Source organism: Alosa sapidissima, chromosome 19 (assembly GCF_018492685.1).
Source record: "Alosa sapidissima isolate fAloSap1 chromosome 19, fAloSap1.pri, whole genome shotgun sequence".
NCBI lineage: Eukaryota > Metazoa > Chordata > Actinopteri > Clupeiformes > Clupeidae > Alosa > Alosa sapidissima.
This window is the reverse complement of record NC_055975.1, coordinates 13,177,223-13,204,981: the sequence shown is the minus strand read 5'-3', so window position 1 is coordinate 13,204,981 and position 27,759 is coordinate 13,177,223. Positions and strand designations below refer to the sequence as shown.

Sequence of the window (27,759 nt, the reverse complement as noted above, 5' to 3'; positions counted from 1 at the left end):
TTTAGATAGATTCATAGACTCAGTGGATTATTTTCCTCACACCTATAGAGGTATTAAATATAGTGCCGGTAGCTCACCTTATTTTGCAACCTTCATTTCTTTGTTCCCAGATGTCTATTTCAGCTTGCCTTTTGGAAAGAATCCAATGAGAAAGCTACGCAGGCACCAAGACCCTCATCAGTGGAAGGCACAAACATGGCTGGTGCTCATTCATGTTTTAAAAGAATGTTTTCTTCCAGCAGTGTTCCTTAGATTGCCATGCATAAAATATGACACTTCCCCAGAGTGACAAGAAAGCCTCTGGGCTAAATCCAGAACTTTTAACAGTCCGTTTCTGAAATAAAATTTTAAAGCACAAAAAGAAATGGTTAGCTTATGGATGGGGTCTTCCCAGTTCTTAGATGACTAATAACAGACTCGTACAAGAAAACAAAATCCCTAAATAATTCTTATCAAGAACTCTGACTAAGGGCGACCCTGTTGAACATGTAGTGGAATTGACAGGTACTGAGCTGGAGGCTTTCCAGTAAAGAGTCAGCGGAGAGGCCGGCATCATTAGACGCACCATATTCTGTCCCATCCTCCTCCTCCCTGGCAGCTCAGAGTGATGAAGACTCTTGGAAACTGCATGAATGATGAAACTTTAATGGTCGCCCTTCAATCATTCATCATAGTTATTTTTTGTCAGTGCTTTTTTGTCAGTGTGCTCAAGTGAGTGTCCATGTGCCTTCTCGTGTCTATCTATATGTTTTCATGGCACACTACTGCAATTGTGAGAGTAACAATTTGAACCTGTTTTCTCAGAGTATGGGGAAGCGGCTCAAAATAAGGCGGATAGCATACTATAATTTGTTCTGTGGTTGCAAAGGCTGGATCTGTCCTGTGAGAATGTATGGGCCCTTGAGAGATGGACAGAATCATAAATCAGGGCAAAAAGACAGCAAGAAAGAGAAAGAGACAGAGAGATGAAAAAATCTTGGAATTCTTGTCATGTTCTCATAATGACACAACTGATATTATTCATGTGATGTAGAAAGCATCATCATCATTTGTATATTGCAAGTGACAGGGACAAAGCTAACTAATCATTGATGCATACCGTTATACTAATGGGCAGTGCAGGCAGACCCGGTAATCTCCTTGGAGATGTGGTGGGCGGGAGCCTTGAATTCAGTCAGAGGACATTCTGACGGACAGGGAAAAGGGTGAGCATAGCCTATGACATGCATTGCTTTCTTGCCACCTCTATTATATGTTGCACCATCAAATAATATAGGCATAGCGTTCTCAAATGTAAATCCATGTAAATGAGACTGGTAAATGGGGACTATTTGAAAAAAAATCACTTTAGTTACTCAAATGGTGGTAGAATTGCACACTTTATCTCTACATTAATTTATGGTATATCAGACACTGTTAGATGTGTGTGGCATGGCTTTGAATACGGAATACTGATATTGCATATTTAAAGGAGCCTATAGAAAGGACTGGTGAACATTGCTTTATGTCTAAAAACTGCATGTGCATTGCGTAATTCCAAATCTATCCATCCCCAGTTATTTTTCTTATTATTTTCTGAATGAAGGAATCAACACCAAAGGTTTGGCAAGCGAGGCACTCTCATTTAAGCATGAAGGAAATATCAATTACAGATGACTTAGGGCACAATTAATCTCTTAATGGGCTTGACATATTAGTCATTCAGAAAACCCAAACAATCAAGTGCTGAATTAGATTAATCAAAGTATTACTCTATAGACAGATAACAATGCACAGACTGGAAGTGTGCATTTCTTAGCACATGCTCTGTGTTTTTGAGAGCATGGAAGTGTGCCTTATGGACTGTTGAGGACTGTATTGCACCACAGACAACATACTGTAGCCCAATAATGGGGGTGACTACTCATCCTATTTCTCAGGGAGAGTGGACAGAGATTGGAGGAATGGATCCATAGGGTGGATTTGATGTGTCGTGTTAAGTTTACACTGATATTCATCAGACATACTACCAGATGATACATTGATATGACAGTAGCTTGGAGCATTTTGTGTGAAAATACCAACCATTAAAGACAGCTGCCTTAGACTCACATTATTGGAACATAATGGAAAGGTGTATCAATTGTATTTTATAAAGGTGAAGATGCCTCTTTTTTTCTACACATACAAATAATCAAAAGAAATGACCCACACTGGGAAATTGAGAGGCAGATGTTCCCTTCACGACCACCTTGAGTCAATCTTGAAAGATGATTAATAATAATAAGTTATATTTATATAGCGCCTTAATAAGTTATATTTATATAGCGCCTTTCTCAAATTCAAGGTCACTCAAGATCGGTTATCCTCTGCTGTTCCACCTGACGTGGACAGTCATCTGCCACAACATCTCATATTCACCACACTGTCTCCCAAGGAAACAACACATTTAGTGAGACAAACATCGACAGTTCAGACACGCCTCTCCTTGCTTGTTATCCTCAGATTCCTTTCACGTTGTTTCAGCCACAAATAGGTTGTTTGTCAGCCATTGGTAACATTAGTGGCCAACCTTTTGGTCTGTCACTTTAAATTAAAAGGCAAAAGGAAGAGTCATCTCATTAAGTGTAACACTCAACAGCAAAGAAATGCTCAATAGAGAAGGACAGACCATCAGGAAGAGTTGACCAGCGCTCTTTTGATGATACCTTACCGTAAGGAAAACACTCTTTTGAAAAAAAGAGTGTCCCCCCCCCCTTGTTTGCTTTTAACCTCAAGCTAAAGTCCAGAGCACTGGAGAGGAAGGTTAAATGCACAATGACCTTTTGGAAAATGTCTTTAAAGAGTACTTAATGCTATCTGGAACAATCTCGCGTATCACGGTAACTGAAACTGACACATCTGCTATCTCCTCCATGCCACGGATCTGGCTGTTCACAATTTAACTCTGCAGTCATATTTCCAAAGGTAGGCTGCAGTTCAGGTGGCCTATATATTTTTGTCTTCTACATGTACATCAAGGCCAGAAATAGGCTCATTCTTATTTTTTTAATACTCTAAAGATCATCTTTACATACATCACAACCTTAGATTAACCACAATTCGTTGTGCATACGGCAAAGCCTTTACATGAAAAATAAATTATAATCTGCTCCTGTTTTATACCCTCAATCTCCAAAAATATATTTGTGAGCAGGCACATTGCTTTCACTTGAGACCTTGTGCTTAATATGCTTTGTGTTAGATGTCTGATAACACTCAGTGTTGTTGCTGTCTGTGTCCATTTCTGATGACATCGACAATTGTTTTTATTTTCATCTCCCCTCTGCATAATTCACAGGTCACCCTTTGTGTCTTTAGAACAGTTTGAGATTATTCACGCCCACATCCATGTTCACAAAAATATGAAATATTCATGATGCTGGAGGAGATTTGTAGGTGTGTACAGCTCTGTAGGTGTGCAACATTCGTAATCTTAATGCAGCGTGGGGAGGCATCCTCTCCCTTGCATGTGAGAGTTAGAATTCCTCGGGAGTTTGACCCAAGGGTTAGCTCCGTGAGAAACACTTCCTCAACCACGTTTCCAAATGCTATGAAAAACACCTCAGCAACTGACACCCATTTTCTGTTACCTTTTCAATTAGGTGCTTCCTGAAGCCAGAATTTACATATTATTGTGTTTGGAACACAAGGCAGTGTTGCCTATGCTGTTCTGCTTAGCGATAGGCAGGTGGGTGATGTCTGCCTGTGGAACTCTCCTCCTTCAGGCAGCCTTAACCTGCTGCCGGTCCTCCAGGGTCTTCTGACCACAGGAAATCGGTCTCCCTGTGGGATTCCAGTATGCAGTGTTTGCCTGTTGGCTACTTATCTCCTGTGGTGATGCAAAGTTGGTGGTATTTGTGCTATACTTCAGCTTTTCAATCAGTTTCCTCACCTACTTAAAACAAATACAGTACACAAACACAGACACAGACATGCACATATGCATGCACACACCTGCACACACACTGAATATATTTTTGAATTGACACCAGCAGTGGACAGCAATGATTTCAGTGAAAATTCTGCTAAATTTAGGCTTCATGATGTCCTTACCAAACACAGTTCATTCTCCTCAGACAACTCTTCTGAACCAACTGGCCAATTTCTCACATCACTTCCTTATCGCCCCCTCCCCTGTGCTTAGCATACCTCTGGGCGAATCCCTGTTATCGAGATTCTTCTCTTTTGTTTGAAGTGAGTTTGACACGGCACTGGGGAAATAAGTCCAGCGAACAGCAAACATGCGAAGCATCACACAAGAGAAAACATGCAAGAAAAAAACACCAAAGGACACAAAAAGACAAACAAGATGTGACGACCCATCCTTCCCTTAACAGTGAGGTCATGTTTACAGTAAACATTATAGACAGTGTCTCCAACATACTGTAGGGTATTGTGGTCTGAATTAGCTCAAATATCAGAAATCTACTGATACTGAGTGTTTCAAACAAATGTAAGCAAATAGAATTTGTGACCTTTATACCAAATTTAGGGATGAGCCAAACTTCTAAATGTAATTCAATGTGAATCGCAGGTGGCACTGTACACAGATACACATTCTTGCCATTGTACATAAAAGACACAAAATTCAGTTGCACTAAAACTCTATATAATTCTCTCACATGACAAGCATTTTAAGGTGGAGTCCATGAATTTTACATAATGGACCACAATGCATGACGTCCCAGCTTCATTCAAGTTCAGTGTAGACGTGCTGTCATATCCGTTCCCCAGTCTACTCTAATGAGGTCCACTTAATTATACAGTATAGATGATTTGCTCTGCAGCCATGTATAAGCACATGTTTGAGTCTTGAGCAGTGTCTTTTCCCCTTTGCTAAGGCAAATAATGACTCCTGAAACACAAAGACAACTCCCTTCTGGAGCACACATGCACAATTTTTACAAAGAGAACACAAGACATGTATGGCACTAAGATCCTCAAGCTGGTCAATGTGTCTGCATGGAAATGTGTCGCCATGTCACCATGACTTCTTTTTGCATGAGAACACTTGAACACCATGAACACACATTTTGTAGCTGATGCCACTGTTTTTTTTTTCCAGTCCATTTAATTATAGAGTGATTCTAATTAGAAAGCGTTGTTAATAGCATGATTTGAACTTAATGAGTTTCTGGAAGGCCTGCTTGAACTCGTCGTTGAAGATGGTGTAGATGACGGGGTTGATGAGGGAGTTAAGGTAGCCGAGCCAGGTGAAGACATCAAAGAGCAGCGGGTCGAACCAGCACTTCTTGCAGATGGCCATGACCAGCGTGCCCACGAAGAACGGCAGCCAGCAGACGATGAACGCGCCCAGGATGATGCCTAGCGTCTTGGTGGCCTTCTTCTCGCGGGCAGCGCACAGGCGCTTGCGCTCCAGCACGTTGTCGGCCAGCTTTACCTTCACGCTGTTGGCGAAGAGCGGTGATCCGCCACTTCCTCCGGTTCTGCCACCACCCTGTCCACTTGCTTGCCCGTGTCCCGCGCCGACCATAGGGTGTAGGTTGCCCTCTTGGTTTGATGTCGAGTTGAGGGAACAGAGCGAGGAGCCAGCAGACGTCTGGATGAGTTGTGCGGTCGTGAAGCGTTTGCCACAGGCGGCCGGCGACTTGAGGATGCGCGAGCGTGCCGCCACATAGATGCGGCCGTAGAGGATGACCAGCAGCACGGTGGGCACGTAGAAGGCGCCGAACGTGGAGTAGATCGTGTAGGAGATCTGGTCGGTGTTGACCATGCAATCGGTCAGCTCCTCGTGCGCCTTGGCCTGCCGCCAGAAGAGCGGCGGTATGGAGATGGAGATGGAGATGACCCAGACGACAGCGATCATCACGCTGGCGCGCCGCATTGTCCGGCGCTTTGAGTACTCCAGTGCGTCGGTGATGGCCCAGTAGCGGTCCAGCGCAATCACGCACAGGTGCAGGATGGACGCTGTGCAGAAGGTAATGTCTGACGACAGCCAGATGTCACAGACAATCTGGCCCAGCGTCCATGTCTTGCTGACCGTGTAGAGGATTGCAATGGGCATGACCAAGATGGACACCAGCAAATCGGTGACCGCCAGCGAGCCGATCAGCACGTTGGCCGGCGTGTGCAGCTTGCGTGTCAGGACAATGGTGGTGATGACGAAGGCATTGGACAGCGCGGTGGCCAGCGTGACCACAGCCAGTATCGCCGACAGCGAGATCTGCAGTCCCAGGAGGGTGGCGACGTCCCAGGGGGCATCCGTACTCACCACCTCGTCCGTGCTGTTCAAGAGGAAAGGCTCCAGCGTGCTGTTGTCTGGCTCCATCTTATCAAGCCGTCCTACACTTGTAAAGGCTCAAATGAAGTGTAAGGAAAGCATAGCTGGTTCAAGGGAGAGTCTTGTCCCTGAGTCCCTGTAACATACATCATCATCGACTGTTTCATGTAATGTACACAGAGTCAGGGTTGAACTCTTCATCAAACATTATCTTTGATGTGTGTTGGTTGTTTCCACTTACTGTTACAACTAATGAGATTGCAACTAATAAGCATTCAAATCAAATTCTAATGAATTCTTTTGAGCAACAAATCAGCAGCTGTGTATTTTTACTATGGGCTTCGATATCAGTCCACCGACATGTTGACCAGCTCTCCTATCTATATCGGTGCTGGTGTTCATTGCTCATGGGAGATGGGAGGTAATTGGTATTCCACACAGTCCCTCAGAGTCCTTATCTTTACTCCAACCGGGTCAGGCCCATGATGTCCTCGGGACCCTGAAACACTATCTCCACTCTCTTCTGATGCTCTGCAGCTCACAGAAACAAGAGCACAGTCTGACAAAGAGGTGCTCAGCAAAAGGTGGATGGAGGGGGTCGGTGTTTGCTTTTAATTAACTTGTTTAGATAACGCTATTTTTTTTTTATCAGAACAAAAGCACACGTAGCCCCATTTCACTGTCTCATTGGGTTAGGCGTAACACAGCAAAGCACTTAAAATAATCCATTATGTTCCGCTTCTTGCTAGGTGACTTTGGTGTTCCATGATGAGGGAAGACAGCTCCCCAACCCACCTTTGCAAGTGGAGCGATGCATACAAAGACTTGTTTTTTCCAACATGTAAGATTCCCAAAAAAGAGAGCGATAGTCCCCAGCTGAAGCTTTCAACTTGCTTGCAGAAACTCCAGAAGGACTATTTCTTCATGCAGAGCCACGAGCTAGACAAAGAAAGAAAGAAAGAAAGAAAGGATGAGAGAGAGAACAAGAGAAAAAGAGACACTAATTCCATAGCCACTTCAAATGCAAACCCACCCTGTGCAAACATGAACAACCACTCCAAAGTTGCCTCCATCACACACACACACACACAGATGTCACATACAGTACACACCTCTCTCACCTACAGTAAATCAGTACACCTACATGCGCCCCCTGCCTCTCACTGTTCTGCCTCTCTCAAACACCACCATATGCAGGCTGTCAGTTTCTATCACATGCAGATAGATTGCTTGACACTGCATGGCACAGAGCATGCTTGTGCACGTACACACACCTCCACCTGCATCAACATATGTGCACACACACACACACACACACACACACACAGGTTGATGGAGTCACTGATGAGCAGAGCGTATTAGAGTGTATGCTGCAGGATATTCCTTATTACTTCTTCACCTCATAGTGTGCTGCCGCTGCCCACTCCTGTGCTCCTCCAGGCTAATGACTGCTCTCGGTGTGGGCACGAGCCAGCTCATTATTTACAGTTTTTTTCAACTGCTTACACACTAAATCTTTGCTTGTCACACAATTTTCTAAACATGTCTTTCAAACACCATAACCCCACACCAAATCTGCAAAAACCATACACTAATTCTCAGTGTTTGACTCAGTTTTCAATTTCCTAAAACACATTTTGCAAAACACCACACACAATTGTCAACACACAACAATCTAACAAGAAGTAACTTGATTTCAAAATGTCACACTTATTTGCCACTTATTCACACTCAGTCTTCTATGTACACTCATTACTTTACTGAACACCATCCTTTCCTTAGGCCTATGCATAGATATACTCTATATAGGTATAGACCCTTGCAATCTCTTCCTAGGAGATTTCCAGCTGAAATGTTCAGAACCAATGGACTTTAGCGTAATGTTCTACAAAAGTCGACTTTTTTATGTAAAACTTGTCTTTTGTCCCCAAGTTACCATTAGCTCAATGTTGTTTTCTGTGCCTCCGGAAATGCCCCCACCCCCAACACACCCACAAACATACACACACATACACACACAGAGAGAGAAATATATTTTCTTTGGAAAAGCAAAAGCAATTTGATTTCTGTCAAAATCAGCTTTGTGATGTAAACTCTGTGATGTACATCTGGTGTTCATTGTGTTTTCCTTTCTTTCTTTTTTCTTGTTGGCTGCAGATAACAGCAAATTATTTGGGGGAAATCATTATTTTTGGTTTCAATATTGCTTACATGTTTACTGTGTATTTCAACTTCTCTCTGTAGATGAATTTCACTCTTGTATTGAAATATATAAAGCCCACGAAAGACAGAAAAGCTTTAGGTTTTGAGCAACAGTGTGTACATGATGTATCTAAAATGTCATATTATGACAAAAGTCTTCATTATGTGAGGTGAATGTTTGCTTTACAGATGTATTTATGACATTTTGCATGTTGTGTGTAATTTTTCTGGAGATTTGAGGCATTTTGCAGTTTGTGTGAACAATTGAGGGTTTTGTGTGTAGAGTTTTGAAAAATATACAGAGTTTTGAAAATGTGTGTAAACAGTTGTAAAAAAACTGTAAAGGTAGGTAATGGGTGATGTCATGCTTGTTTATGCTTATGTTTCTTAGCAGACGCCAAAGCTACCTACTGTACATTATGTTTGAACCAAAGACAGTTAGAAACATTTTGGACTAGTTTTGAATCAAAACTCTTGACTGCTGCTTTAACAAGCACAATAACACATAGCCCTAAAACACTAGCCGCATTTACTTGGACGTTTTTTTTTTTTTTTTTTAATCAGATCGAAATAAATCTGATTAAAGATTTCAACTGAACTGTTTACATGAACGCTAAATAAATCGATTGGTGTTTAAGTGTACATGGAACAAGCATTTCATCATTTAGAAGCTCCTAGTTGTATTGGCACCATGAAACTCATTGCTTACCACACTCTGCGTTATTAGCACGTAGGGAACACCTGCGCAGAAAGAGGAAGTGTACTGTACTACAACAATGGAAGTTTGGAGAATCAGATTGTCAGATGTTGCTGGTGTTTAAAAGATCTGGTATGGAACATCCAAGCAAACGCTAGTAGGCTAATGTTGTTACATGTGCAGAAAGATTTCTAAAAAAAAATATTAGTTAGAAGAAGTAGCTAGTTCAAAGAAACGTGTATTTGTTTTCATGTAAATAAATAGATTAGTGGATAAATTCATAATAAATGGATGGCTGTGTGTAACCAACCATGTGGCCTGAGGAGAGGAGCAGGTCAGATACCTGAAGGCAGTCATTTGACCGGCTCCCTGCACAAGCGGCTCACTTTGCACATGGCTTGACTGTGGAGCCCCAGAGACTGATGTGACAGGTGGGCGACCCCATCTGCTCCACATCTGTCAGGTTTGGTAACCTGTCAGAGCGATATGAGCCAAGACGCAGACAGAGGTGAGAACTTTGTGCCTCTGTTGCTGTCTTGTTGTTGCTCTTGTGCTTCTTACTGTGGTTGCGCATCGCGAGTGGTGCTTTTCAAAGGTAAAATGTGCCCCCGTATCTGTTCACCGTGAAGGTACCAGTCTCCATTTTTAACAAGTGTCAGTTGTCGAGTGTGAGTTCAGAGAAAAATGGTAATAAACAAAATAAAAAGAGGGTGCTTTGAAGTGCTTGAGAGGGTTTGGATATCACAAGTATTCTTGTCAAAACAGACTGATTGTTATTGGTTGAAAGAGGCCCAGCAAAAATAAAAATAGAGGGTAAAAACGACGAAAAAACAATTCTAAATGCACCAAGTTAGATTGCATGGAAATGTCTTCCTCTCTAATATATTCCACATCACCAAATCACTTCCATATGTGGATTGTTGAATTCAAACCATACATCTTGCCATGGGACAAAACCAATCTCAGAGAAAGGTAATTGCTATTGAGTTCAAAACAGTACTATTTAGACTTTTTCTACCATAGATACATTTTCTACCATAAGAGATGTTAGGCATTTCTGTGTGGTATTGCTTCAATACATCTGTCGGTGTCCACACATAATACCACACCAACTCCAAATATGCACCATCTCAACACCCCCCCCCCCTTCCAACTTTTATCTGATTTCCAGTACCCTTAAAGTGTAAGTTCAGTGTAAATTGACCCATAGTCCTTTGTTCAAGCTCATCACATGCAGCCCATCGGAAAAAGAATGAGACAATTTGGGACAACATAGGCCAAGTTATGGACAGGCAGCTTAAAGCAGACCCATGGGGGCAGTGGGGAGTTACTTTCAGTTTCCGTTTTGATGCCCCATGGGTCTGCTTTAAGCTGCCTGTCCATAACTTGGCCTACGTTGTCCCAAATTGTCTCATTCTTTTTCCGATGGGCTGCATGTGGTGAGGTTATACAACAAGGCTATGAGTCAATTTACACTGAACTTACACTTTAATTTAGTTAGTCAGTCAGTCAGTCAGTCAGCCGTAGCCATTCTATGGGCCTGGAGAAGACATTTCCATTCATGTTCTCTGCCTATCCTCTATTTTATAAGCATGCAAGCGGAGCTTCCATTTGAAGATGTATTTGCCTCCAATCTGTCAGGACCTGCACTGTGCTCCAGGAAATCATAGATTCAGCACAACCTATGGAGCACCATTGTCATTTTGTGTTCTAAGTGATTCATGCTGACAGACAATACGTAAAATGAGGACTTGAGACAGCCAGAGAGGCATCCCTAATGATATTAATTTGGCTTTAAAACGATCAACAAAGCAATCTCACAAAACTCTGGCTGGAGTATTAGAATTTTGCATACACAGAACAGTTGCAAGGCTATTCACTACATGGAAACTCGCCAGACTATAAGAACGCAGACGTCTAAGCGACTGTAAAACAGGCTTGTGCACAATTCAGAATTGAATTGAGAATGACTCCTAAATTCCAATTCAATTCTTGAATTTGAATTGAATTTGAATTAAGGTCAAAAACAGGATGTAGAATTACAATTCGAATTTGAATTAAAGGAAGTAGAATTTAAATTCAATGAAATTGGAAGAAATTCATATACATAATTTAAGGGTAGTGTTTAACAATGAAGCCTCACAGTATATGTCAGATATATGATAGCATTAAACACACAACTTGTAACTTAAAAAAGTAACAAATTATATTTCCACACTGTAAAACATAATAGTTTTACTTACTTAAAATGTTCTAGTAAGTAGAATTCAGGTTTTGTCTCTTGTTGAGATTACTTCTATACTTGAATTGCTGAAGTTTATACTACACTGTAAAATTAGTTTATAATCTTACTTCACCTGTTAGTTTTGAAAAGCATGCAAACTGTTGTCCTTGCAATTCCCATTCAGATTTGTCTGTAATGTCAAGTTGTGCAAACAAATGCTCACTTAGTGTAGTGCATTTACAGTAAACAGAATTGCTATTTCAACTAACTTGGTCATTACAATTACAAGTAAAGTATACTGTATGTTGTACACAACAGGTGTATTGAAGTTGTGCTAACTAATGTGACAAAAATGCATTTCCAGAATACCACAGACCCGACCTACATATTGTTAAAGAGATCACATATTAATCTTTACTGAAATTCAATCTTAAGTTACAATAACAAAGTGACAGTGACACTAAAGGCTAAATATAGTGTTGTTGTGTAATTGATATGTGATTTATATTGATACATCACCCCATCAATGACTATCCAAAACAGACCAAACCTGTGAGTAGAACTAGTGCTGACAGTTATAGACAGACACAGATCTGTATCTGGAAACCATACATACAGATACCCTGTCTCTGCTAAGTTACTGAAGCTATCTCTGCTAAGTTACTAAGGCTAAATGTAAGCTTGATTAGGATTTTTATGGGTGCTCTCCTTGCAACTTATGTTGCTACTAGAAGGATGTTAGTGGCTGTCCATTAAATGGCACTCTCCTCTCTGGTCAGGATATTAATATCAACCCCAATGCCTTCACAACATCATGGGTACACTGAAAGGCAGAAATCAGGCCAAGTCCTGACTCACTGTGGACATCAAAGATTGAGGTTTCCCTGGTCCGCTGGACAAACCCAGGTGTGTGCCACATATTCGTAGTACAGGAGCCTCCCCTTCATTGTGCAGTACTTTCAGAGGGTAGTAACATGTTGCTGATGTTCTACCCACAGCATTAGAGTGCTGATGTTCTACCCACAGCATTAGAGTGTTTTGGATAGTCATCTACTTGATGGTTCGATGCATCCACATAAATTACACACCAACAGTATATATAACCGTTAGTGTCACTGTCACTTTATTGTAATTTCAGATTGAATTTCAGTAAGGATTAATATGTGATATCTTTACAAATATGTGGGCCAGGGAGGTGGCATTCTGGAAATGCACTGTAGGAAATGTAACATCAGTTAGCACACCTTGTGTTTAATACATAATATACTTTACTTGTAATGACCAAGTTAGGTTAAATAGGAATTCTCCTTAGTGTATACTACACAAAGTAAGCATTTGTTTGCACAACTTGGAATTCCTATTCCAGATTGGTTGGTAATTTCAAGGCAATCGGTTTGCATGTTTTTTTAAACAAAGGTTAACTAACAGGTTAAGTAAGGTTAACTAACTAACTAACTTCACAGTGTAGCAAAACTTAAGCAATTCAAGTATAGTTTACTTGATTTAAATGATCATGTTCACTTTTCCACCTCAACATTAAATTAATCCTTTTAGCCAAGTAATCTCAAAAAGCAAAATCAACATAATCAACAAAAGACAAAAACTGAGTTATACTAACTAAACATTTTAAGTAAGAATACAGTGTGTTATATTATTTCGGAACTGTAGCTATTCAATTTTACAGTGCAAAGTAACTTTCCCAAAACTGAATGCATGTGAGATTCAACACATTCTTCCTGTTGTGTGACTGTGGAGTTGCTTTGAATGGCCATGAATTTAATTCCACTTCCTGTCATTCCAATTCCAATTCCAATTCTACTTCCTGTGGGGCGGAGCCAATTCAATTCAAATTCCAATTTGTGAATTGAATAGAGTGGTGAAGTCCCGCCCCTTCCATGGGACCTATCTTTCAAAAAAATTTGAACGGCAGTCTATGGCGAAAAAGAAATTATTTTCTGGTCCCGGTTAAGTTGTGCCTTGAATTACCCATATGATGTTTGTCAATTTTAAAGACAATTTTTCATGTAAAGACATTTGCAGTTTGTTTCGTAACTATTGAATTACAACATTGTGAAAGATCGTAATTCCAACGACTACAAACCCATCAGTCGCGCTAGTGACGTTAGCTCATTCACAGCCACACTAGATTGTACAAGCATACCAGCAACAGGTCTTAATTGGGCTTTCCTTGCCGAAGAAAATACCATGAGTCAGAGGATTAAACACATCAGGTAAGTTGTATTCGTCCATAGACTGTACATTACATACTGTTAAGTGACATAGCAGGCAGCAAGATGCAACCGTTAACTAGCATAACAGCTCTTATCGTTTCATTACGTTGGTGACGTACATCGTTCGAGACGAGAGATGTAGTCCACTGAGTGGATTCGCACAAAACCAACATAACTTTTGAAGTCTATCGAACAACAGTACTTTCTTGACGTGAAAAATTATCTTTTAAATTCACACACATCATATGTGAAATTTGTGGCACAATTCAAACTGGACCAAAAAATAATTGTTATCTCTCCATTAACTCCCGTTCATAATTTTTGAAGATAGGTCCCATGGACCGGAAGTAGAAGGGGCGGGACTTCACCACTCTATGGAGATCCATTCTAAAATTCATAATTTTGCACAAGCCTGCTGTACAGAAGCTTTTTTGTGCCCCAGCATCAGGTCTCTCCATGGCCCTCCAGAGACCAGTAAGTGCTCTTTTATCACAACAATAATGTTCCCCTGTGAGTCATCAACTCAGCCTACATAACAGAGGAGGCCAAAGACCTGCAGAAAACTGAAAGTTTTTTTTAGGCCTTCTGAGATGACACTTTAGAACAGGGGCATTCCTGCCTCAATCCAATTAAATCTGGACCCAGGTCTAAATCTATCACGGTGATTTAAACATGCACTGCAGCCATCAATTAACCACTAAAAACTCATATTTGCTCCTCAAAGGTACATATTCATACATTTATAATTTTATTAAAAAAAAAAACCTTAGTGGCCTTTGAACGGCTAATTGACAATTGAAGTCAAAGTCTAGTCATGTTATCGCTTGACAAGCGGATGTGATTAGTTTTCCGGTCTACCCTTCTGACATTCAGCATAGACCTCATTGCATTTCTCACAACATTGGCCGATACTCTAATCCAAATTGGTTTATGAGTTTACTGCTGCTATGATAGAGTAAGAAGAGGAAAGGTTTTTTTTTTCCTCTCCACGCTACGACCTCAGCACACACCGTACGTCATCCACTCCAAGAACTTCTAACAGGGCTAAATATCAAAACCCCACAACTCAGCCACTCAGTCACTCTGTGCCTGTCAGGTCCAATAAGTGCTGCGAGCGCTTGGTCAGACCCGAGCTCAAGAGAGACGATGCTACTGTTTCAGGAGCTGATGGGTTCTGTGTGTGTGTGTCTGATAGGGAATGACCTGCTTCTCCACGGAACACGGGAGACTACGGAGCCTCTCAAGAGATGGGCTCAGACGAGATGTGGACAGCACTCCTGCAAAGGCCTGCCCTTGAGTAATGAAGGTGTGTACTTGAGTGGGTGTTTGTGTGTGTCTGACTGGGTGGTAAGGATTCTGGCTCCAAAATGACAATTAGTCCTGCGTTAGAAGGCAGAGTTAATGAGGAAATCAAGACTCCAAAATCAAAAACAGGCTGGCTCAATCAACATGCAGACAGCCAGCATTGGCTCTCCGGCACAGCTGCTAAAGACAGACACACACTCATGCACAATTGCACACACCCGTGCACACACACACACACACCACAGAGAAGCACTAGCCTAGTTTTAATCCCCTGCATCTGGTCTTGCGCTGCTTTCCGCTGCTAAGACAGTCAAATTGATTTTACAAGGATAAGGTAGAGAGCCATGCTAAGATAATGTTTATTCTGTCGCGTGGGGAGCTGCAGGGAGGGTTACAAGGCCATGAGTGTCAGCATTGGCCCTGAGGTGGGGGGTGGTTGTTTTATATTGATGTACAGGTGCCCAAAGTGGCTGATAAGTTGACTAATGGAGGTGATCGTGCTGCATCGGCTGGGGCGGTCATTGACGCGTTGCTCTTACTTCACTACACACTCCGTGTGAAGTGTGTAGTGAAAGTACTGCTGCTAAATCTGCAGCAGATAGAAAATGTCAATACTTCCTGAACAAGACAGACACCTCCCACAGCAACATAAAACCAGTGAAAGGGAGAAGGTTGTATAAATGGTGTGGTTTCATATTTGTTGAATATATGATAAAAGAAAATGCTGAAGCCAATTCCCCATGTGTTTGTTGTTGATCAACTGGCATGTTATATAACATCTAGTTGTGTAACTAAGTCCCATAATCAATTAAGCTTGTCACAGAGTGCCTAAAAAACGTCACAGAGCAACTTCTAATTCCTCACTGATTTAACTGTTGGCTAAGACGGGGAACACAAGTCTATGAGAGTGGGCAGAAGATTTCACAATCTGATTTGCACAGCGACTCATTTAACTGTCATTACAGGCATATATCCTGGGGCCGTCTCTAAACTGCTATCATTTGCTAGAGCCCTCCAGAATAGCAGGGCCTTATACTCTGGCCTCATCGTCCTTATGCAAAGGCACTCATGAGAAAGCCCCATGTGGCTTGCGAATGAAAAGCAGTGGGTCTGTATAAATTTGGCTTTTTATGAACAGAACTGTGCAAATAAGCCAACGAGGCATTCGGCTGTACTGCCATTTCGTGTAGTTTCTCGTTTACTAAGCGCAAGAGATTTTGCAAATGTGCAGAATATTAAAAGAGTAAATGCTGTAAATGTGTGGCAGGGAAATGTATTGACAAAAGTCACCCAACATGCCAAATAACTTATTTACAAGAACCTGTGAACAAATCTAATTATAGATATTGCAAGGTGAGGGGGGGAGTATACATAAATAAATAAAGAAATAAATAAACACTTTATCTGCCAGGAATGTCATAAAACATAAAGAAAAAATCCATGTATCTTTTAGATTTTGTATTTTTTGTGATTCAGTAACTGTGCACACATTCTGTTAATTGCTGTCTGTTTGAACAAACATGTATTTATTTTTTGTTGCCTTCCAAGACTATAAAGCTTGGGATTAAAAAAGAGAAATGAGGGACTCTCCAAAAGTCCTGCTTTGTTTACATTGCTTGATATACATATGATGATGTTTCTCAGTTGTCCTAAATTATTCCTGCAATTTGGGAACTCAATGTGGAGATATTTGTCTGGAAATATCCTGCGTGTGCCTCCCCACCCATGGATTTGCATGCTCACAGCTGAGTGCATGGGTTGGACAATGCTCCAAAGGGGCTGCGGCTGCCGTGGAAGTCTGATGGCGAGAGGGGGGTGTGCGGTGCGGAGAGCTTATCTGACAGTGTGTTTTTCTGGAGGAGGATGGCTTGTGAGCTGTGCAGTGGGGGAGGGGAGTGGTAGTGGTGGTGGCGGTGGTAGAGGTGATGGTGGTGGTGCTTTGGGTGTGGGTGAGGTTGGGGGTTCTAAGGATTGCAGTGCTTACTCAGATGGGTGTAGTGGGAGACACAGATGGTTAGTGACAATGTGGTAAACCTCAGTGCATCACAAGCCCCAAAAAAGGAAAAGTCAACTGCCCAGATCTGAGGGACGTTTAATTTGTGATGTGTCTAAGGGTATCTGCAGTAAGGAAGGAACCGGGTGTAATGAGGGACAAGACACTATCCTCTCTGGTGGCCTTGCAGCCAAAACACAGCTTTCAAATGCAATGGTTTTGCTCACACAGGTGATATGAGAGAGAAAGAGAGAGAGAGACAGACAGAGAGAGAGAGAGAGAGAGAGAGAGTCCATGAAAAGAAATCAGACTGACACTGCAAACAATGTGACTTAGTAGTACCCATATGGTGCTCCAGATGTGCCAGTATTTGACACTGAAACGAACGAATCAGCAATTATGCAACTCTCCTCCAGTGCACTCAAAGGGGCACAGGAAGTAGGGCAGGCTCAAAGTAAGGTGGGATACCTGAGTCCTCACAAAAGAGCAGTGTTAATGGAAGCTTCAATAAATAAATAAATAAATAAATACATTCATTCATTCACTCACTCACTCTTTCAGTGGTCTTATAACAATAACCTGCTTACACTTGTCTATATAAATAAATAGACTAAACTGCCTGCTTTCACTATGCATCTAATGTTTCTTTCCCTTTCACTGCCATTTTCTATTTCCTTTAACAAACTGTAAAGTGATTGCTGCTACTCTTGCTTTGTCAAACTGTCAATTATTAAAAAGAAAAAAATCACACCAACACACCAGTACCCCTATGCAGAAGCAGTAATCGGCTTTTCCCACTAATATTAATACCACAAAAAGTTCTATTCTATTTCGATCTGCAAAGACTGCCAAAGACATCTGAATGTTCTGTAGGGAATAAAAGTGGTTATCATTTGCCAAGCGCCACTTATTAATTGCCTCTGGTGATTCACTGAGTCTACTCATTACAGAGGGATTGCGTGTAGCGTGTAGCACAGCTAGTTGCATATCCGACCAGCCTGATTGGCAGGCAATCTCTGCTCTTGCTCGTTCTAATCTATTGCTTCAAATGCCTGCAATGCTATATGCCTTAGCGAGCACAAACAGAATGTCTGTGGTGGAAGATCCATAAAAATACATTTCAAAGCATAAAGATGACTGTCTGGTAGACGGCGCTATAAATATTATTCATTTAGTAAAACTGAATGATTGTACATAAAAAACATTTACCACATTCATTACAGGTCAGAAGGTAATCTGATCAATATTGAAAAGCTGGACTCTCACAAGCCACATGCAGTACCTTCTCAGCTGAATCATACAGAAGAAGATGGCTGAGAAATCTATGGAACTGTTTGCTTTTGGAAGCTTGTTATGAGCCTGTGCTATGCAAGCGCCGACAGGCTCCTATCTCAGGAAGCTCTGCGGTGCCTTATCGCTAGGGGATGCTTTATTAACACTGAGATGAGAGGCACAGATATAGAGAGACAACACAAAACACCAGGCTGAGAACAGATTCAGGAGCCAAAATGGTGGACCGTGGCGGGGAGCATCCCAGAGACAGAGTGGGATAAGAGAGAGAACATTAGTCTGCAGGGCGATGAGACTAACAGCGATTATGTATAGAGCTGGCCCAAGAAGCCCAGCTGACCATCACTTCTCATTTCCTGTCAACACACCACCGGCAGCTCTGTCCATCATTCAATTACGTAGGGGCATGAAGTACAGCTATTACGGCTCATAATTCTCTCCTGCCTGTTTCACATGTGATGGGCTGTATGGACATACATCCTCTTGAGAACACTTATAGTGTTTGTGTTACAGCATGCAATTAGATCCCCGTCTCCAGTAGACCGTTATAAAGATGGTCTCACAAAGGAACTGACCGTTATAAAGATGGTCTCACAAAGGAACTTCAGGCTGGAAGATGTCATAGATGGGCTGTGTCCAACCAATTGGTGAGACATAGATGACTAGACATGTACAGACAAGGGAAAGCTGCTGGCTGACTTATTATTACAAGTGATATTTTTATTTTATTTATCCTTTATTTTACTAGGAGAATCCCACTGAGCCCTGGGACATATGTACAATACGTTTTCACTGTGGGTGTATCGCTGTTATAGTCCTCCCTTTGTAAAATGATATAGGTTACAACACTATCAGTACAGTTGAACTGTTACTGTAGCCTGTTGGACGTGCGATTTATGACTTGGACACTGTAAAAAGCCCAGTGAACAGAATCAACCAAGTCAACTGGAGATCTGAGAACTAGTCCAATGAAGCATAAGGGTCTAAACATATTATATCCATGCAACATCTTGCTTGTATTCTCTTCCTATTCCAAGAAGCTTCCACCATGCTCGTGGGCTACCACCTACATAGAGTCTCCAAGTCGACCTAACATTCCATACCAAACAATCACAACTAAAGCCAGGGGCGGACTGGCAATCTGGACATTCTGGAAAAGTCCTGAACGGCCGTCCATCCAACAGCCGTCAGCCTGGCTCAATATAGCCTACTTTATCAGCCAAGTAGCCCAGTGTCTAGGTCTCCACATAAATATGCGTCACTTATGCCTATCAGTAGCCTATGTCTACGCTATCAGTTATCACTGTTATTAAAAAAAAAACTAGCAACATTTGTCCCATCGCGTTTTCAATAGCAGGATAGGTACAAGGGACAATGGAGAAGCTATGTGTCACCAAGGTTGCCAACTCACACAGTTGACAAATGTCTCACTACCTCACCTTTCATGCCTTTTTCATGTCAACCTTTCATCTTTGCTTCCTTCGTTGTAGCCTTTTTCTGTTTTTTAATTAAGCTGACAACGAGATCTGTGCATAGGCATGTAAGCAGGTCCATATAGCCAGCTATGAGGTCATGAGGTCCGGATTTCTGTAATTTTTTAAGTACTAAAAATACATTTTGAAGCTAAACATTTTGAAGCTAACCTGAATAAAAAATAAAATAAAAACAGCAGTGGAAAATGTGTCTGTGGCAAGTGCATTCTTAATTCAGTGTAATTCAGTCATTTTGTGTTACCATTATCAATGTCTGCTGTCTGTGCGTGTGTGACGGCATACAGTTTGGGGAAAAAAACACACACACATTTAGCATGCCCTTTCTGTTATAGTCTACGATTAATGTGGAATATGGGCTCTAAGGGAAATGCACCTCCGTTCAGTGTCACCAAAAGTGTTTTTTTTACCTTGCACAAAACAGACAGGTTGTTGCCTCATTATTGAATGACGAAGAATGAGTTGCATTGTCTACTTGTCTAGACGTTTGCTACCACAACTACCACATATTTGCAATAGCTCTAACCCTAGGTCCATACACATTTTGGTGATACTGTGCACCAACCTGACCAAGTTGTAGGCTTTGTACAGTAGGCTATGTGCTATGTCTATTAGTCTTAAAAACATGAACAGACACTCAAGGCCATTTAGACACCGAATGTATGTGCGAGTGCAAACGGTATAGTGGGCCTTTTTGGAAGAAAGTCCAGGGCCTTTTTTTAGTCCCAGTCTGTCCCTGACTAAAGCCAAGTGTTAGAGAATTTTGGCATCAGATTGATATAATGCAAATGAATTGCCATTTCCAACAATGTCAACCTGGCAATGGACACAGCATGGATTTAAGTTAAAGTACTTATAATCATTTCGAGGACACCCAAGCCAGGAAATACCGTTGCCTTAGTATGATGTCCCTAAAGGTCATTCCCGGAAAGTAAGCACGCATTCACACACACATAAACACACACACGCATAAACATACACACACACACACACACACACAGGCACAGACTCACACGCACACACACACACACACACACACAAGCACATGCACACACATAAACACAAACAAGCACATGCACGCATGCACAAACACACCCACACACACCCACACACACACACACACAGACATGAACACACCCACACATACATGTACACACACACATAAAACACACACACATGCAGGCAAGCAGGCACACACACATAAACACACACACACCATTACCCCCACACATACACTCACAAGGGAACATACACACACACACACACATACACACATATAAAACACACACACACATGCAAGCAAACAGACACATGCGCACACACACACACACACTATTACCCCCAGACACACACTCACAAGCGAAAACTCACACACAGAGAAGCACACATATACACAAAAGCAAACACACACACATGCACATACTCATTTTACATGCACAAAAGTTGCAAGAGTAGGGGATGGCGATGGAGACAATGACAAGTGTGATTTATTTTTGCGAAGAGAATGTGCAGGACTGAGCAGCGGTCATATTTTGTACCGCTTTGCGGAATATTAATGGCTCTTTTCCATTATGGACCTTGGCTGGCCCAAGGCTTTTCCCCGGTCTTAAACACCGGTGTGTGACCTCGGTGTTGTGTTTCCATAAGGAGCTGTAACATCGGGGGCATTAGCTAACAATGCTAGAAACTTCTAAACAGTGCTTAGCAATGACACCTCGAGCATATGTCAAATTAATTACAAGGACATTTAATTAAAGATGTCATAACATTGTAAGAACCTGTATCCTTAATTATTTTGCAGAGTTTTTATATATTGATTTTCTCCACAAAAATGAGCAAATGTTAAGCAAATGTTGCTCACTTATGTTGCAAGGCAACCCTAAACAAATGCTACCGGTCTATTTTTAAATTTCTCCAGTTCAGCCCTGCCCTACTCCAGGGCTGACCTGAGGCCATCTGGGCATCAGTCCGGCCTAAATCATGGAAATATAAAAAGTCAGAGGCTTTATCCCAGCCCCCAGGATTTTACCCCATAGTGGAAAAGTGCCACTATTTATTTTTGGACAACAGTTCCATTGTGATTCCTTTTTTTCTCAATAAGTTGTAATTTTCACATGTGTGTATTGATTTTTAGCCAATTCAAAGTGCATCGTTACATCCTTACCTACCCTTTAACCATAATCTGAATGGTATAATTTAATCACAAATGCATTTGAATAGAGTCAACTGATGGTGACAAAGGAATCAAAACTTTACCGATCATGAAATAACACAATGATAATAAGATGTCAACAAACAGAGAGGAGATGCAGAGCAGTAGTTCTGTTGTTTCTGTAAGTTTCTCCCATTTGGCGCACTCAACCATAACCTGGATTACACCTGCTTTTAAAGGTATCCAATGCGCACTCAGGTATTTTTAATGGCCTCCCCTAGAGTCCTGGAGTATTTATATTTTACCTTGCCATTGTAAATACTTCTCACGGTTTGAGCCCTTCCCCCTTGGACCTCTGTAGGCTACATGTGCATTTGTTTTGGAGCTGAAGGACTAGCAACAGGCAAAGTCAATCTATCTCCAAAGAGCCATATGTGCTAACTAGGTAATGTTTTACAGTTCTCACAAGATTTGACTGGGGCTCCAAATAGCAGAATTGCAAGGCTGGTTTTCTGCCTGTGGGGTGCTGCAGCTATGCGGGGCACTGCCAGCTACGCTACGTGCGCGATTCTCCCATATTACAAGTTTGTTTACCATCAAAATTACTTTGAAGCTGTTATATTCATCTAATAAACTTGCATGGTTCTGCTTTAAATGTGCCCTGCCAGACAAAACCGTTTTTACTTTTATTTTTTAAAATATGTTAGGTCCATATGGGTTTGTGTTATGTTGTGAATGTGAAAATGAACTGCTACCTCCTCTGTCAGCTCTAGCCACTGAATAGAAATAAGCGGAGAAATCAGGTCAATTACAAAAGCTGGTCAGTCTGACGTGGTATTGACTGAGTTCATTACTATTCATCAGCTCTTGAAGCCTGGAGCAGTACCATCGCGGCAGTCTAAGACGAGTGCCCAGCCCAGCCCAAGTAAAACACTATTGTCAACTCAAGGAAGTGCTATGTTATACAGGTTTAATGCACTCACTAGCCTAGCAGCTTTTATGCCCATTTGGACAATGCTAGCAATCGCTAGCCAAGCTAAGTTCATGCCATTAAGCTAAAATTAGTTGATAACAGCTGTCATGTTATGGACGAAACCGACTAGCTGTTAGCCAATCAGGGTCAAGCAGCTTAGCTCGTTGAATGTTAATGAGAACTGGCGCTAAGGAGTCTTCCTGCAGGCTTTCTATACCACACTAGAATGGCTTGAAACAAGGTAACCAAGGCATTTTTTCCACAAAAAAATGTTACAGAGTCCAAGGTAGAACTTCAGACATTACCACAAAGTAATTAAATATGTGTGGGCACCTTTAAAAGGCAAATATTTTTCACCAAAAAACTGAGACGCCAATTTAATAGGTTAGGTGAATGGGGGGTGTGGTTAAGAAAGGGACTTGGTAATGAAAATTGAGATAGAGGAGATGGTCAGTAAATTCCTTACTGTCCCTGCACAATGAGTGTAGGTCATCTTTGATGCTTTATTCTTGCAATATTAGCTTGAGTTTCATCATCTCTCAGGGTCCCAGTTCCATACTTACACCTCATGCAATAAATATCTAAACCTAACCACCCTTGTGATGATGAAATGAAAACCATTGGTTACTTCAAATACATGTCATGATTGGAACTCAAAACTGCATTATGGATGCTTATTTCAGATCCCTAGTCTCTGTGTGTGTGTGTGTGTATGTGTGTGTGAGAGAGAGAGACAAAGAAAGAAAGAATGTGTGTGGCACTGTTATTTTGTATCAGTAGGCTATATATCAATATAGTATATGCATTAAGGCCACTGTCTATGTCTTCATGAGTAAGCTAATTATGAAGATACAACCCCCATGTCCCAGTGTGTCTACTAGGCTAGATGAGTTTCATTTTTCATTTTAAAAGTGCGGAAATTACAGGCATCACTCTGCTTTAAACCCAGTTGGGAGGCCTACTAAAACCCAGACATAGAATCACCAAATCCCTCACTTTTATGCACCAGGTAACATCTATCAATTCCAGATGTGATCTTTACATGAACTCTTGTTTGCTTGCTTCTTTTCAGCAACTATAAATACCAAAAAGCTCTTACACTTTAGGTCCTTAAAGATTAGCTATAGGTTAGAGGTCAAGGGGTATGGTTGGTGGAAAATCTGAAACATCCCACAGAGGATTATTGGTTCCCTTTAATTAAAGACATTTTTCAAATCTTAATTGCTCCCCTGAGATGGTAACGAGTCGGTTTTCCAAACAGCCATAAACACGTCATATTAACATTAAACTTTAGTGTTTAGGTGAAAGAAAATCCAATCCAGTCTTCCAGTCAGTAGGAGGTTGCCTTAATGCCTCGTTCCCGCCTCTAAGCCCGGTGCGCTCGAGCGTGTGCTGGTCCACGCGCAGTAATGCACCATCAACTGGATCGAAGTGATTCAAGTGTGCTCGCTCGTCAAGCATTCCAAATATGAAACATGACGGAGAATTGGATGCTTTTTTTCTCCGGTAAGACACGTTGAAACCACACTAGACATAAACCTAGATATAACTTCAACCAACGTTTTATATCGTTATTCAGACCGATTGAAAATGTATTCTGGAGAACTGTACTCGGAAACTGAAACAATACCCTAAGAAAAGAGCTCGTAAAACAACTTAAACACAACTTACCATGGAAAAAAGTCCTGTCTTCGTCGCATCCTACTGTCCATCGAAAAGAGTGAATAACAACTTCTCACACAGTTCTTTGTTAGCCTACAGTTCTACGCTTATATCTTTTTGTGATGAAATGCACTTTCTAAGTCTTTCCCATTCGTTGGTAGCATAAGGACGAATCCCGAGGAAATTAAGTATCTAATTCAAACACACACTGCATATATTTCGCATCTCAGCGCAATCTGGGAAGCTCATGCGCAGTGATAACTCCAAGAGCAGAACTAATCGCACAATTATAGTTGAAATATTGAGCTACTAAATTAAACAGTCCATTATATTACAGAACACTTAAAGCATATTTTAAAAACGAGTAGCCTATTATGAAATCCATTGTGTAAATATGCTCCAGTAGCCTAAGCACAATTATTTTGGCGTGTGTGGCAATTAAACAAAATGTGAAACTAGGCGATCTGTCCATGCAGTCTCTCCGGAGTTAAGCATTTCCTTATAGGCTAAAGAATGTTACTCCTCAAAAGTGTTCCCCTCCATCTTTCGACGTTGTAGTGGCCCCAACATTGGAGTAAGGCTGCTTGCATCTTGACATATTGAAAGTGCTTATTCCCGGGGATATCCCGGCGCGGCTCCCGCTTCCTGTGCCTTGGTTCAGTCATTTAAAGTGAGCAACATGTATCCTAAAATGTCCCCTCCGACCTGCCAGGTAAAAATTACGCACGCAATATTGAACACACCCGTCAAAGTCGGTATCTCACTTGAACGGGTTTTCAAAGTGGTGTCCAGCCTCCTTTCGGTGCGAGCGCATGCTGACTGAAAATAGCTGGCGAATGGGTAGCATTTATACCGATCCCTTGTAGGCTGCTGAAAACGGACAGAGCATGATATCTAAAGAATCCATCAGTATGGCTATGAAATAAGACAATTTCTTAGCCATGTAAGATATGACTGTACTTTTTATATCCAGAATTCTTGTTGATTTATAGTTGATAGGTCTACCACTACTAATAATAGTGATTTATTCATATTGTAGGTAAATGTGGCATTTTTTTAACTACAATTTTACAAATTAAGGATCAGCAGGTATTTTAAAATGAAAATCCCAAATACCCTCATTTTGAATGTATCCAACTAAACTTCAAAATACAGAAGCCACACCATGGATCAAAATGAAATACTGTAGCCTATACACTCGATCATTTATCCTATTAAATCTCCAATAAGGCTATATACTGTAGAAAACACATCCAAAACAGTTCAAAAGTACAGGCCTACCAACAGTGGGGATGAGCAAGTCATTGGGATTGAGCAGGGGGTGTGAGAGGGGGAGTGTACTGTAAGTGTAATCAGGACCAATCTCTACATCTACAATACATAAAATACATCTGCTTTTTTCAGTTGGTATTTCATATTTCCAGTATAGTGATATAGCTCAAGAGAGCATAATTGTGCAAGTCAAGTCAGTGTTTTCATCATCTCAGCGATGCACTTCCTCTCTGTCAGATATTTGACCATTTTAGCACACCGTTTTCCAGCTTGTAACAAGTGATTATTTTGCACAACAGCGGGTGATACTACTGTAGTCTAACAATTTATGTCTTGTTATTGGAGGGGACATTTTGAGCATTTTTGAATATTGAACATTATTGAACACGTCCCCCTCAAAGTATATTATGATTACGGCCCTGCTCCACAGCCATCTGTAGTGTTCGTACTAACTTCCAACAAACCTTCATGAAAAGGTTTTCTGTGTGGCTCTTATAGGCCTAGGTAAGCGATCTCTGCACAGCATTATTGTGGGTGCACCAGAGGCAAAGCTCAGAATTACAAATCAAAGGTAGATTTTCAAAATTAGTCTATTCTAAAAGGTTCTAAACAGGCTCTATGTATTTGCCTCCGATGACAGGGCCTCGCCTCAAAACGTGAGTCCCTACACAGCCCCTTCAGACTTTTTTGCCTCTCACTACATTGTACAGAGCAAATTGCTCTGTACAATGTAGTGAGAGGCAAAAAAGTCTGAAGAAGATTCAGAAGATTCAGTAAGCATGCCCTACTCCACCATATGGGCTACTAGAGGGAGATGAAGTCCACATTCTCCTTTAATGAGTTGCTGTATGTCAGTATCTGTTGAATTGTGTGAATTGTGTGGAAATGACAGCTTGAGATGTTTGATACGATTATATCCTTGTCTTATCCCTGTGGGAAAATAATTGCTGTTTTATTATTTTATGTTTTTTAGCCTGTAATTGGAGCACATGCCTCAGAAAACAAGTGTTTTATTTATTTAATTTGAGGTACTGAATTTAAGAATGCCTGACTCTTTCCGTTTGTTGTTTTGGGGTGGGAAACAGGGGAAAGGGGGCTTTTAGGAACAAGGTTAGTTCTTACAATTCATTTTTCCAAGCCAGAGAGGGGGAAACGTTTCTCCCCAGCTTTATTCCAATCTCTAATTGGATCAAAACAAGCTCCAAATGAAAAGTTAATTAATGGCCTCTTCAACTCATGTTCAGTAAATGTTAATTATAAACTGCTGTATTTTCTTCTTATTGTACACCCACAGGTCTTGTGTGTTTGGAGCTCTTCTTGTTTTATTCTCCTACCGGACATCCCTGAGCAAACGGAATTGAGAGATAAGAAACTCAGGAAACTGTTAATGGTGCAAGCATCCTGCTGCTGAAGCAGTGAGGCCATTACCAGGGGCACTGAGATAAATAGAAACAACTTAGTATGGGGAGCTTCGATGTGGCGGTGTCTCACTAAGATTGTTTCATTTGAGCTGGTGGCCTTTAAAGAATGCCTGTGCATGTCTCATCAGAAAACAAAAGATGCCAACTTTTCAATTATATCACCTGTATTATATCCAAACCACCTCTTTGTAAGTGGTTTGTACCTCTTTGTAACATCTAGTTGTTAAATAGGTTTCAATATGTGTCAGAAATTGTATCTCTTTTATATGTGTTGGATTGGGTCCTTGATAGTTTGATGGTGTTGATTGTGAGTCTGAGACAGGGATAAGAAATACAGTACAAGTAATTGTTTTGTAAGAATATTGTAAATGTCCAAAAATCATTACTCTCCTTATGTTGAGGAGAGACTTTTTTTACAATGGGGTGATCAAATGGAATCTGTAAATGCTTTGACCTCACTCTCACCACACATCATTTTTTTAACACTAACTTGAATGTCTGATATTTGCTGTCAGGTTTTTACAGTCATCCACATTTTCATATGTTTGCTGCTGACAAAAAGTGTTTACAGTAACTAAGCGCTCT

At 41.2% G+C, this 27,759-nt stretch overlaps 1 protein-coding gene across 1 annotated transcript; it reads right to left on the bottom strand.

Annotated features, from left to right (window-relative positions):
• Positions 1–3,954: 3,954 nt before the first annotated feature.
• On the bottom strand, positions 3,955–25,370 carry htr1d (5-hydroxytryptamine (serotonin) receptor 1D, G protein-coupled). The gene is made up of 2 exons (XM_042072235.1): positions 24,491–25,370; positions 3,955–7,201 (listed from the first exon to the last, which is right to left on the bottom strand). Exon 2 carries the CDS (start codon positions 6,308–6,310, stop codon positions 5,126–5,128), a length of 1,185 nt encoding a protein of 394 aa, XP_041928169.1. The 5' UTR covers positions 6,311–7,201; positions 24,491–25,370; the 3' UTR covers positions 3,955–5,125.
• Between the last annotated feature and the right edge of the window lie 2,389 nt (positions 25,371–27,759).

Excerpts from the sequence above, each read along its gene's own strand:
- htr1d (XM_042072235.1), bottom strand. The coding sequence starts at position 6,310 with ATGGAGCCAGACAACAGCACGCTGGAGCCTTTCCTCTTGAACAGCACG.